Source organism: Eupeodes corollae, chromosome 1, assembly GCF_945859685.1.
Source record: "Eupeodes corollae chromosome 1, idEupCoro1.1, whole genome shotgun sequence".
Taxonomy (NCBI): domain Eukaryota; kingdom Metazoa; phylum Arthropoda; class Insecta; order Diptera; family Syrphidae; genus Eupeodes; species Eupeodes corollae.
Window position 1 is genome coordinate 6,457,365 of NC_079147.1, and position 13,617 is coordinate 6,470,981.

The window sequence follows — 13,617 nt, forward strand, 5'->3', positions numbered from 1 at the left end:
GCTTTTCGACAGTAGCAGGCGGCTGTCACTTAAATGCAAAAAAGAGGCTGGGATGCGACCCACACTAATAACTTCCCATCCCGATTTGTAGATTTGTCTTGCTTAAAAGTTTGTAGGTTTCGGTTAAAAAAGTTGTTAGTTGAATTATTCTTAAAAAATTTAAAATTACCAACAATATTTTTCATACACATAAAGAAATGTTTAGTTTGAAAATCTAGTTTTTTAAATAGATTTTTAGTCGAAAACAAATTTTTACCAATTTAAGTAGCATTTCTTAAATTTTTAAAAATTGGATGAATAAAATTAATTTGAGACATCAAGAACCGAACACTAATTTTTACCAAATTTGCGTACTATTTCTTGTAGATTTTATTTTGTTATGAAAAAAAGGAGCTGTTGGATTTTTATAAAAAAAAACTACAGAATATCGAAAACAATATTTTTCGTGAAATAAAAACAGTTTGACAAAAATAAAGACAATATTTTTAATTTTTGAAAAACTATTTGAGTCGAAAGTAAATTTTTACGAAGTTATAGTATTGTTTTTTTTTTCTTTAGGTTTTTATTTTTTGTAAAAAAAAACTGTAAATTTGATTTTTCTCAAAATTTAACTGAATGTTGAAGACAATATTTTTTAAAAAATAAAAGTAGTTTAAAGCCAATATCTCAAAGTTTTGAAAAGATATTTGAGTTGAAAATCAATTTTTATCAACTTTTATTAATTTTTTTTTAGAATTCTATTTTTTGTTAGAAATATGTCAATTCCATTTTTCCGAATGTTGAAAACAATATTTTTTATAAGTTAAAAGTAGTTGAAAGCCATAATGTCAAATTTTTAAAAAGTAGTTTGAGGCGAAATTCAATTTTTATCAACTTTGAGTAATGTTTTTTTAGGTTTCTATTTTTTATAAAAACTGTCAATTCGATTTTACTAAAAAATTTACCAAACCTTCCACAAATCTGTTTTGGAGAAAAATCATTTTGTATTCGTAAAATTTTCAAGGTGACAATTTTTTTTTCAGTTTTTTTGATTTATAAGTCGATATGTCTTTTGGTTCGTGAGGTATGGACGACGAAAAAACGTAGCGAACGTACGGGCGTACGAACGTTCGAACGTAGGTACACACGTACGTTCGCCTCTAGGGACCTTGAAACGTCGAGAAATGTTAAAATTTTCATCATGACAAATCGGACCCATTACAATAACTTCCTAAGGGTAGTTAGCAAGATTCGTCGAAAAGGGAGATGTTTTGACGAAAACCATTGTCCAATTGCAGGGTGAATGGTTTCATTCAAAACTCCCTGCACTCTGCACCTAGTTTTTCTTAAACATATATCAGAAATGGGTTTAGTTCGTTTGTTTTCATATTTTTGTTCAAGGTGAGCTTCTGATATAATATTCTAAAAATTCTTATTCCATCGATAGTGCTAGATAACGGATTTAATGAATAGCTTTTCCGCTACTGATAATTCGTTTTTGATCAAGAAATTTTTCTAAATCGTTATCAAAATTATTGAAACATTTCAATTGTTCCACACACGCTTTTTTAATTAAATTGAATTCACGTTATATTTCCAAGAATATATTTTTATATATAACATAACATCGAATTACAGTTTATAAGTAAGATAAGTATGATGTTTTAACTAACAGGCTCTGGTCTTTTACTGTTTTTATAGCGTGAATGAATATTGTAATGTTGAATCAAATAAAAGTCACGACCAACGGGTTACTCTATTTTTACTTTTTTTTGAGAAAAAAAAGGATTAAGAAGGTATCATTATTCTTCAAGTGACTACTCGGCAATTTGAATATCTGTAATAATCTAGTTTTAAAATTTTCGAAATATTTACTTACCTAACAGATCAAGTAATAGTATTTTTTGATTTAAGAAACATTATAAAAGTTCACTTTACATAGCACCGAGTCGTGATAGATAGTGCGTTGGACTGTCATGCTAGAGATCTTGCGATTAATCCCTGTCTGTTTTTTTTTTACTGGTACTGCCTCTTGCGAGGAATTGACAAACCCTCCAAAAGTAATTCTTGACATGAAAATTGCTTTCTCAAATAAGCCCTTCGGATTCGGCTTAAAACTGTTGGTCCCTTCCATCCCATGGCAACTTTCTCGCAAGGAATGCTTGAGAATTTTAAAGTCACCAGGCCATAGTTCTCAACTGGATGTAGCGCCACCTAATTTTAGTTAACTTATAGATCCGAAAAATAAGTTATATTAAACTTACCGTTAATTCAATAACAATAAAACAAAAATTAAAAATAAAATATCTAACAAAATAAATAACGATAAAAGTTTTGTAAACAAAGGAAGTATACTTCAATTTATTGTTTGTAATTGCTTCCTGAAATCTTCACTCAATTTTATTTTTACTCATTATTTTTCACAGCTTACATTAGCACAAGTATTAAAGTTATTGAGAATTTAAAAACGGTAGTTATTTGTTTAAAATAAAAAAAAAACATTAAAAATAGATTTCTTGTTTATTTATTGTAACTCGATGCGACAATGTGACAATGATATTTTCTTAATTATTTATTTTTAAAGAATTTTAATATTAAACATTCAACATTCGACTTATTTAAAAATGAGCATTCATAAAACTTATAAAAATAATAATTTGTTTGTCCTTTGAGTAAACAAGCTTAAGCTTAAACAATAAATTATGGAACTATTTTAGTTCCGTTACAAGCGTGACCTTAGAACATATATTATATGACTGAATAATGATTGAGGTTAAAAATATTTCTTTAAGATCACGTCTCGCATTGTATTTAGAAATATACATACCTGACATCATCCATCATTGACAGCAGAGTTTATTAGATTTAAAAAAAAAATGTTCACTAAGTTTTAGTTTGAAAAACAAAGTACAATTTACTTGGTAATATTGAAAATCATAAGTTTATAGTTTTGAATAGTACTTGAAATTTGAGCTTCTACTAGTTTTTTGAAAGCAGGCACAAAAGTGTAAACGCTTTTCATTCAAAAAAATACTTAACCAAATATTTTCAATTCAAAATACATTTTTTGGGGGAAAGTGAAACATTGCCAATATGTGGATAATGTAATGTTTTACTTGTACTGTTGTCATGCTCCCACCCTTAAAACTTGTCGCATTTACTCCATCGTACTGTCAAACAATTAAAAACTATTTCACTAATTTTGCAGAGCCAAAATGTGGTGTAAAATGTCCCGAGAAGCACCATTTTTTAATTTCTTTGTATTTATGTAGAGTAGGCAATTTTTAATTCCTTATTGTCAAAAGAACCAATATTTATTGTTATGTTCGCATAAACATAACCTAGTTTCAATATAAAAGAATAAAAATGCAAGTTAACTAGTTTTTTGTTTCTTTCTTGGTTTTGTTAAAATAGCTAAAAAAAGACTCGAATAAATGCAAATGAACTTCCGACTTAACTTAAAATTAATATTAATATTATTTTAATTTTATAAATTATTCTTCTAGCCGTCAAAAAAGTGCTAAGATTGAAATGCGGACAGAAGTTTGTTTTTCTAAACTTTTTTTTTTCACTTGATTTTACGGTGGTCAAAGCAATTAAAGATATCCAAAATAATATGTCAATCAATAAGCATTATTCAAAGCTTGAATATTAATTCGTTCTTTTTTTTTCTTAATTTTTTTTTCAGAATAGTGAGTTATCATTGAATCGATGTGGATGTCATTTGGTTTTGATGCCGCAAGTTTGAGGAAAAAAGTGAATTTACACGTAATTGTAAATAAATAAATAAATAAAAGAAACATATCTACACAACATCGCATCTGGAGAAGATAAACGTTTAAAGGGATATCGAATTCTGAATAAAGATCACCATGAAGCTATTTGGTTCTAACAAACGAAATAATTTAAGTGAGTTTTTATGCAAAATTTATCAATGGAAGTGTTAAGTTTATGATTTTTGTTTTTAGTTTTTATGTGAAAAAAATAGGTTTAAATTCAAATCATGCTGAAGGTAAAGATATTCTTTGATTACAATGAGATGATTTCGACCTTCAAAATATATAAATCGTAAAGAAAAAAACACACAAACATTAGAATTTTGGGTAATTGGAAAAAAATAGTACTTTCAATTTAGCATTAGCTTTAACTTTAGAAAACGAGCTTCTTTAAATGAGTAAAAACAATTGTAATTTGAATTCTATCCTCAACATCATTTTTTAGTGTCAAGGTCGACAATTTCAAACGTTTAAGACCTGAGTCGATAGGCAGAATCGTGAGTTTAAAATGTTAAGTAAAGTCTTTTAGTAAAACAATTTTAACTTAAGAACTTGAAAAATGTTGAACCAGTAGCTATTATATATACGAAGTCTGACTTCATGTTCTTTCAAACTGTCAATTGCATATTATTTAAAATTTTGTATAAGTTGAAGAAAGTTTTAAGTTAAATTATTAACTTCGTCAGTCCATTTGTCGAACTGAAATTTTGAAATTTCTTGGTCGCTAGAAACTAAATAAAAGAAAGATGTCTTTGCGTGCGTGTGTACGTTCGTGAAGCTTTTTTTGTCGTACATATCACAAGAACCAGTGGAGATATTGACTTTAGCCTCAAAAGAGGCTTGGATACGACCCACATTAATAACTTCCCATCCCGTCTGACAATTTGTCTTGCTTAGAAGGTTTATAGGTTATCGTGTTTTGTTTAAAAAGATGTAAATTAAATTATTCTAAATAATTAAAAACTACCAACAATATTTTGTATATGTGGGAAAAATTTTAATTTCAAAATCTATTTTTGTTAGTCGAAAACCAATTTTTGTAGAATAAGCGACCTATTTTTTGTAGATTTTTATTTTTTACTGTTGGATTAATTGAACAATATTTTCTGTGAGATAAAATTAGTTTAAAGCTAATATTTTGAATTTTTTTTAAATATATTTGAGTCGAAAATCAAGTTCTACCAAGTTTTAGTATTGTTTTTTTTTTTTAGGTTTTTTTTTTCTATTAAAAAAATTGTCAATTCGAGTTTTCTCTAAATTTTACCAGATGTCCAAAACGAAGCATACAATTATTTTGGAGATAAAATCAGTAATTGGTTCGTAAAATATTCGAGGTGACAACTATTTTGTTTCTTTTTTTTTATTTATAAAAAAACGTTCCTTGGATTTTTCCGAAAATATTCGGTATCACGATACAATATATAATTTAAAATTTAGTTCATGTCACTAGCGTTATTGGTTCGTCAGCTATTTTGGGTTAGCCAAATTGTGTTGGTAAAAAAACCATCTAATACATTTTGTAAAGAGTCCTTTCTGCATCTTTTAGCTTTATTATCTGTATAACTAAATTTATGTCAAGTCGATACCAGTACTAGTTCTTGAGCTATGAACGGCACAAAGACATCCCGAACACACGCACGCATAGACATTTCTCTAAAAGTCTTTTGTTTCGAATCTAGGACCTTGAAACGTCGTAAAATGTCAGAAGTTGAAAAAAAAAACATTAATAAACTTTGTACAAACTTTCTACTCAAATATCCTTTAAAAAACTTACGATATTGGCTTCAAACTAATATCATCTTATATTAAAAAATATAGTTTTCGACATTCATTACTTTTTTTTTTATAAAAATAAGACAGTCCGTCAAATCTACAAAAAATTGGTAAAAGTTGATGTTCGAATCGGTAGTACCCGTGGCATGATGGTTAGTGCGTTGGGCTGTAGTCGTTCTTTGACTTCCAGCGAGTGAAGAAGTGTGCATTAATCTTTTTTCAATTTGCAATTTAAATTTAAAAAGTGTTGAGCATTTGCTAAGTTGGCATTGTGCCGCAGTTTTTATTAACTAATCGGTAGCCTAGTGGAGGTGGCGTCCGAACACAATACCAAGGGTCGTGGGTTCGAATCCCGGGCGGAGCGCACCAAAAATATAGAAGCTTTTTTTCACAATCGAGAAATCGTAGATTTTATTGATTGGGAAAAAAAGCAAATGGAGAAGGAGCGGAAAGCAGGGGTATCGAAAGATACCTCTGCCAATTCATCAGGTGATGCCAATGTGGTGCCATCAGCGGTACACAAATTCACCGCAACATCATCAGGCCACCAGTCTGATAGTCAATTAAATGTTAAGAGAAAACTCAAGCCTAACCTTGTGGAAAGGAACAATGCTGCTAAGCGCGGAGCGATGCGACAAGGCGTGCAGCAAAAAAAACAACATGAGATGACGTCACAAAGCGAGTCGTCAGACGGTGACATCGACTACGTTTCCGAAGGTGGAGAGGGGCACTATAGGTCGCCTACAAATAAAAATAAAAATAGGTTCTCAAGCCTAGCGCCGCCAGAGCAGCCTAAGGAAAGGGAGATGGAGGTGACTGAAGCCCCCAACGACAACGAAGCCGATGAGGTGGAGCTGGCACAAGTGCTGCAGGCAAAAAAGCAGCAAATAGATGCCTACGAGGACCAGCTAAAAAAGCTGAAGGAGGAGATGGAGCCCCTTCTCAGTGCACTAAGAAACAAAATTGAAGCGCGCCGACAAAAAGAGGCAGCTGAGAAGGAGGACAAACAAGCACAACGGCTATTACAACAACAACAGCAGCAACAGGCGAAGCAAAAAAAGCCTGAAACAAGACAGCAACAACAACCACAGCAGCAACAACCAAAGCCCGCTACCAAAATCACTGGAGCGGAGCAAAAAATAAAGACTTTACCAGCAGTGACAGGCCCAATGCCTGAGGGCCCATCTACCTCGAGTAAGGCCAAGCAGCAGCAACAACAAGAGCTACAAGCAAGGCAGCAGCAGCAGAAACAGCAACAAAAGCCGCAGAAGCAGCAACAGCAGCAGCAGCAGCAACACCAGAAACAACCACAGCCTAACAAAGAAAAAATACCACCAATAAGGACCCATAAGGTTGACATACAGGACATTAAACAGGTATGTAAGTCGGCCACTAAGGGCAAATTTCTCATTAAAATTCTGAACGAAAAAGAAAAGAATTATTCGGTCCAGTGCTTCTCACTGGCCGAATACAAGTTAGTTAAAGAGTTGCTAAAAGAGGCCACAGCTGAGTTCTTCAGCTACACGCCTAAGAGCGAAAAATTCAAGACGGTCCTTCTGAAGGGCATAAGTTCCTGCACGGAACCGGAGGAGCTCTTAGCTGAGCTCCGCCAAAAAGCCAGTGACGATCTCGATTTTATCGGGGTCAAGCCTTTCACTACGGTGAAGTCAAGACGAGGGGGTTATAGGCTGCCAATGTTCCTCGTAACATTATCGCCCCAAAGCAGTTTGAATAGTGTCGAGAGAATCGTATCTCTCGACAATCAAGCTGTACGCTGGGAGACATTAAAAAGGCACGACGACATTCTACAATGTACGAAGTGCCAGAGGTTTGGCCATGCCAATGCCAACTGCAATATGCAGTTGCGTTGTGTCAGGTGCGGAGAAACCCACAAAGTAGGAGAATGTAAGCTGGGGAATGAGCGGGTTGAGGATTTGACCCTGCTCAAGTGTGTCCTTTGTGGAAACCAAGGGCACCCGGCTAGCTATAGGGGTTGCCCTAAGGTCCAGGAAATGAAACAGAAACAGGCCAGTCAAAAAGCCGAAATAAGTCGAACAGTTCGACAGGCTCCAACACAAAAATTCGTAGATCCCAAATTTTCCTACGCCCAAATGGTGTCAGGGAATGGGAACACGAGACAGGCTCCACCAACGGTTGCCCCAAAGGCCCCTGTGCCTAAGGCACCAGAGGTGCAGCCTGACATTGTAGCCTTGTTGTTGAGCATTCAAGGTCAACTAACAGGACTGCAAAGTCAGATAAAGGAGCAAGGCAAAAGGGTAGATCATCTCTACTCTTTGTTGCCTGGCCTGGCGCAATTTAGATCATAATGGGCGCGCTGCCGGAGACGCGCCTTAAAGTCCTAGCTGTGAATGTAAATTCACTGATTAGGATTGAACGAAGAGCCAATATGTTCCAATTGTTGAAAGACTACAGTCCCGATGTGTTTATGGCTAGCGAAACTAAGCTAAACCACAAACACAAATTGACTCATAAAAATTACAATATCGTAAGAAGAGACCGGCCCGACTCCACTCAAGGGGGTGGTGTCGCTCTCTTTATACGAAAAGGCATTAATTATAAAGTCATATACAACAATGAATTGCGAAAGCTCAAGACGCTAGAAGTTTGCGTTGTATGCATCTCTCTCACTCAAGGGAAGCGGATGTATATGATTGCGGCTTATGCGGCTGGAGCTCCGCAGGTTACTTACTTTGCTTCAGAGCTCGAGATTCTTTTTAGGGAACTGAAACTGAGCTTGGAAGAAAACTATTTCATCTTGGCCGGTGATTTGAACGCAAAACATGAAGATTGGGGAAATCAACATAATAATCCCAGAGGTAACCATCTTTTTAATTTGATGAATCTTTACAGCGTTGAATATGGCGTCGACCTGCTGGCTACCGAAAAGCCATCGTATCCAAGAAGCGGCTCCTTTCTGGATCTTTTGCTGTACGACACTAGACTGACAGTAACAGACAAAGTGGGTAATCATTCTCGAAACTGCTTACAGACAGTCGAGTACGACAGTGATCACTGCGGACTGGCTGCTGTAATGCAGATTCCGAACGAACGCGTGGAGTTGGAGGAATACGTTCCAACGCACTCTTACAATTACAGTAAGATGCGTTGGCCTCGTTTCACCAACGCCTTAGCGAGAGAACTTCGTTCGAGTGACATAGCCCCACCAAACAACAGAAACCTGACAAATACAGAAATTGACCAACATTTACAACAGATGGACGAAACAATAAAACGAACGATGGAACGGACAATCCCAAAGTACAGAGAACGGGACCAAATGGACGCTTACAGAAACGCGACAATCGAAGCACTGCGAAAGCACAAGAGTGGCTTACTGACAAGACTCAAAAACTTGTACAGACGACTTACAGACCCACGCGACTTGGAGGTTAGGACACTGAAGTCGTCAATAAAAAATGTCAATCTGTTGATTAAGGAGAACTACAGGCTATCAATTAACAAGTACTGGGACCGCAAGATCCGGTCAGTTAATTCGAGCGACCCTAGTATGTTCCCTAAAATCAACAAGATATTCAGAAAAAAGAACGACAATGACCTTCCGAGTCTGAAACTCCAAAGAACCGAAGAAAACAGAGACGTACTCATGACAGCGCAAATAGATCCAGAAGAAGCCATCTTTGACGATGACTTTTATATAATTGAAGATCCGAAGGAAAAAGTGGAGGCGGTGGGAGCTGCTTTCCAGCAAGTGTACAAGGTGAATGTTAGCATTCGCCCCAACCACGACCTGGAAAACAGAGCCCTACTTAATCACTTTTACCTTCGAAATGATATGACACAATGGCGATCTGAGAACCGCGGTTTCATGCGGTTCAATGACGATTCCTTGGCAAATGCCATAATCGCCGAGCAAACGGAACCAAGTCCCTTGTTAGTGACGAAGGTTGAGCTTCAGCTCATCTTCAATTCAATAAAAAACAAAAAGTCAGCAGGTGTCGATGGTATATCCAACGTTGTACTAAGACATTTACCGATGGAAGCAATTGACATATACACCACGCTCTTCAATAATGCACTGAATAATGCATATTATCCAGCGCATTGGAAGACCGCTGTGGTTCATCCTCTCCCGAAAAAGGGAAAGGACAACTCCAACCCGTCAAATCTTCGGTCGATAAGTCTTCTTCCGAGCATCAGCAAAGTTTTCGAAAAGATCATTAATAGGGCTCTGACTAAGTGGGCTGCGGACAACAAAATAATTCCGGATAAACAGTTCGGGTTCAAGGCGGGTCATGACACAATTCATGCTGCGTCTAAACTCGTTTCTGATATCCAATGGAATAAATCAAAACAACAATGCACAGGTGCTGTTCTGGTTGATTTGGAAAAGGCCTTTGACACCGTATGGTTAGAGGGTCTTTACCTAAAACTGAGCAGGCTTGGCATAAGCAAGCCATTGTTGTATATACTTTATGATATGCTTAACGGTAGAAAGTTTGTTGTCAAAAGTGGCAATGTAACTTCTACCACAACATTCTCAATTAAAAATGGTCTTCAACAGGGAGCGGTGAATTCGCCGATTCTCTTCAGCATTTACACCAGCGATCTGATAGGTAGTCTTACAAAGGCAATTGCGTACGCCGACGATCTAATTGCGTACAGAACGGCCCGAAAGGTTGAGGTTATTAGAATTCTCTTGCAGCGTGATTTCGACAAGATTCAGCGATATTGCGACGACTGGAAACTGAAAATAAATGTCCAGAAGTCGGAGACAATTCTGTTCCGGACTCCGTTGGCTGGGGCCACGAGGGATACGTGCAAGAATTGGCGCAAGATGGTCATCGTTGATCTTCATGGGCAACCATTAGCGAGCAAAAGTGTAGTGAAGTACCTCGGTATCTGGTTAGATCAGTATTTATATTTCGACAGACATATAAATGCTGCTCTGAACAGGGCCAGAGGAGCCTTTGCTCTGACGAAACGGCTGTTTTTTAGCAGTCGGCTTGACCCCAGAGTGAAGGTAATTTGCTACATGGCCCTCATACGGCCAATGATCGTTTATGGTTGTCCGGTGTGGTTCAACGTTGCCCCTTCCCAGATGGAGAAGTTTCGGGTGTTCGAGCGGCAGTGTTTACGACGCTGTACCGGCTTATATCGAACAGCCGAGTCGTCTTATGTGCATTACTATTCCAACGAGGTCCTATACAACGGGGCTCGAATCAACAGAATTGACAATTTCGTGATAAAACTCGTTCGAGGTCACATTGCAAGAGCTATGTCTTCGACCAACAATTTAATTTTCGGGGCGTTCTATCCGAACGACGAGTATTTTGAAAGTGCACGCTTGAGCGGGTTCATTCCACCAGAGGCATTCCTCTTTTTAGACAAATGCGGTCTGATACAGGATAGATTGGCAGTTCCGTTAATCTACCACGTCAGACGAAGAACCGTGGATAGGCGACTCCTGTACAATCGGGACGTCATGGCACAAGGTGGAGCAGAGCTCCTTCGGTTCAGTAGGGCTGTGTCCGAACGGGACCGAACTGATAGGGTGAAGCAGGAGAACCAGTTTTGGTGGCTTCAATCGGCACTTGATAGTGGGTAGTCGGGATGGGGTTTTTAAGCCTTGGCCGGCTTACATACTTGTTTAATAGTATTAGGGTTTAGTTTTAAGTAGAATAGGCATGGTGGCACGAAAAGAAATAGAAAAAAAAAAAAAATACAAAAAAAAAAAAAAAAAAAAAAAAATTAAAAAAAAGAACATTAAAAAAAAAAAAAAAAAACATGGATTAAAAAAAAAAAAATAGACAACAAAATATGAAAAACAAAATGTTAGATAGTTAGATTTGCTGCTGTGGTTGTTCTAGTTTTAAGTAGTTTATAGGTAGAATAGGTAGTTTAAGTTAGTTTTTAAGTTTTATTTAAGGACCTTATTTTAAGTAGTTTGTAAGTAAAAATAAATTAAAAAAGGTTATTGATATTAGTTTTTTCAAAATTTTCTAATAAAAACAAAATAAATAAAATTTAAATTGAAGTAAAATAGATCTTAAGGCCGAAAGGCATTAGTAATTAGTGTTATAGTTTAGCTTAGAGTGTCCGTATGGGACCATTAAGTTAGTTGTAAGTTATGGATAATTAGGCTAGTTTTATGAATTTTTGTCTAGCTTTAAGATAGGTTTAAGATGGAATAAATAAAAATGAATTTAAAAAAAAAAAAAAAAAAAGTGCGTTGGGCTGTCATGCAAGGGGTCCTGGGTTCAATCCCTGCCTGTGCCAGCTTAATTTAAAAAAATTAATTTTCGCGGGTACTGCCTCTTGCGAGGAATTGACAAATCCTTCAAGAGTAATTCTTGTCATGAAAAAGTGCTTTCTCAAACTAGCCGTTCGGATTCGGCCTTAAATTGTAGGTCCCTTCCATTCCTGACAACAGTACTCGCACACAGGAATGGTTGAGAGTTGTAAGTCACTAGGCCCTGGTTCACAACGGACTGTTGCGCCACCCCATTTGATTTGATGTTCGAATCGAATAAATGAAGGTATTGTCTTCAAAATGATTTCATGCTGTTTTAAATTCTGTTGTTAACGCAAGATATTGGTTTTCAGAAAAATCCTTTCTGTTTTTGTTTTTATAAGAAATACGAACTTTTATGAAATTCTATTAAAATTTTTGAAAATGATTTTCGAATAAAAATCTCGTTAACAAAAACAAATCTTCTAATCAAACTATTTCACCATACGTAAAATTATGTTTGTAATATGACGGTTAGTAAGTAGGACTGTCATGCCAGAACAAGGGCGGATCCAGACTTCTAATCGGGGGGAGGGTTCACACACTTAGATGTGTTTTTAGCCACTGCTTACAAATTAATGTTCTTTAATGTTTTGTAATAGTTTTTGTTAACCTTATATATACACAATTCAATTTCTAAAAAACTTTTGTAATCAAATTATTTTAGAACACTGTTGTCCAGCAAGGTTTAGTCTAAGTATTTAATATGAATGATTCCCTACATATATGAAAGCATTCCAAGATCCCAACAGTTTTCTAAATATCAAATACTTAAGAGCTAAAACACAAAAGCTTAGATAATTCTTGGTACATTTTAGGCAGAAATGTAAGAAATTGTTCTAAAACGTATCTTCTTTCCAAAAATAAAATATACTTTTCTTGTTTCCATTTCTATTAATACGAAGAACGCTAAAAAAATCCACAAAATGAGCAAGGATCTGATATGTAGAAATATCGTTTTTTTTAAGTAGTTTTTTCGAACTCAATTTTCGGGAGTCTCTTATTACTATATCGTTATCAATCTGCTTATACGTATTTTGAACTTAAAGACGTCAACAAAACAAAACAAAATTGTATAGAGAAAAATGTTTGGTTCTTGAATTTAAGGAAATAGGTTAATTTAAGTACATAATTTGTCTAAAAACTAAATTAAAACAAATTAAGCTAGGTACCTAAACAAATAAGATGGAAAGAAACGTTTGCGTAGCACTCACAAATTACACTTTTCAGAATCTCTTTTCACTTTAAATATCAAGATATTCAAAGCTTTTATATAAATAGATATATTTTTATATTTTTCAAGTAGCCATTAGTTTAACAAAAGTGTGCCTTTTGCTTTTTTTGGAATTATTGAAATTCGTGTTTAAATCTCAGTTGTAGAGCACCCAAAGCAAATTCACTCTAAAAGTATGTTTATTCAACAGAAATTCAATTTTGAAAGAAATAAAATGCACGACTATGTCGCTAGGACTTGCTTATTTCATCCAAAAAGTCTGTTTAAAAAAATTTAGATGCCATTTTAAATCTCAAAAAATCTAGATTAACTTTTATTTTTTTTCGAAAATCATTTTAAATTTTAAATATTGTCTAAATTTTTTTGGTAAGCACTAAATAAAGTGCTCATAAATATACATTTTGCACTTTAATTTCCTTAGAAAATGTTGACCCCTTTCGAAGATATCGAATTTGTAAACAAAATAAATATTTTTTACCATAAAAAAAAATTACATTTTTGGTCATCAAAAATCATCATCAATTTGATTGATTTGAGCATTGACAAGAGCTTGCACAGAAAGAGAAGATTGTTGACATCGTCCA

The 13,617-nt window shown here is 35.1% G+C and overlaps 1 protein-coding gene across 2 annotated transcripts in view; it reads left to right on the forward strand.

Moving 5' to 3' along the window:
- LOC129953575 (lysosome membrane protein 2) overlaps nucleotides 1-13,617 on the forward strand; it is a 79,742-nt gene that overhangs the window by 16,586 nt on the left and 49,539 nt on the right. Inside the window, exon 2 of one of the 2 annotated variants that reach the window (XM_056066819.1) lies at nucleotides 3,668-3,888. In XM_056066819.1, the coding sequence (XP_055922794.1) occupies nucleotides 3,852-3,888 (37 nt within the window). In that variant the 5' untranslated portion in view covers nucleotides 3,668-3,851. The remainder of the gene's footprint in view (nucleotides 1-3,667; nucleotides 3,889-13,617) is intronic. The other variant, XM_056066824.1, reaches the window with a different exon arrangement.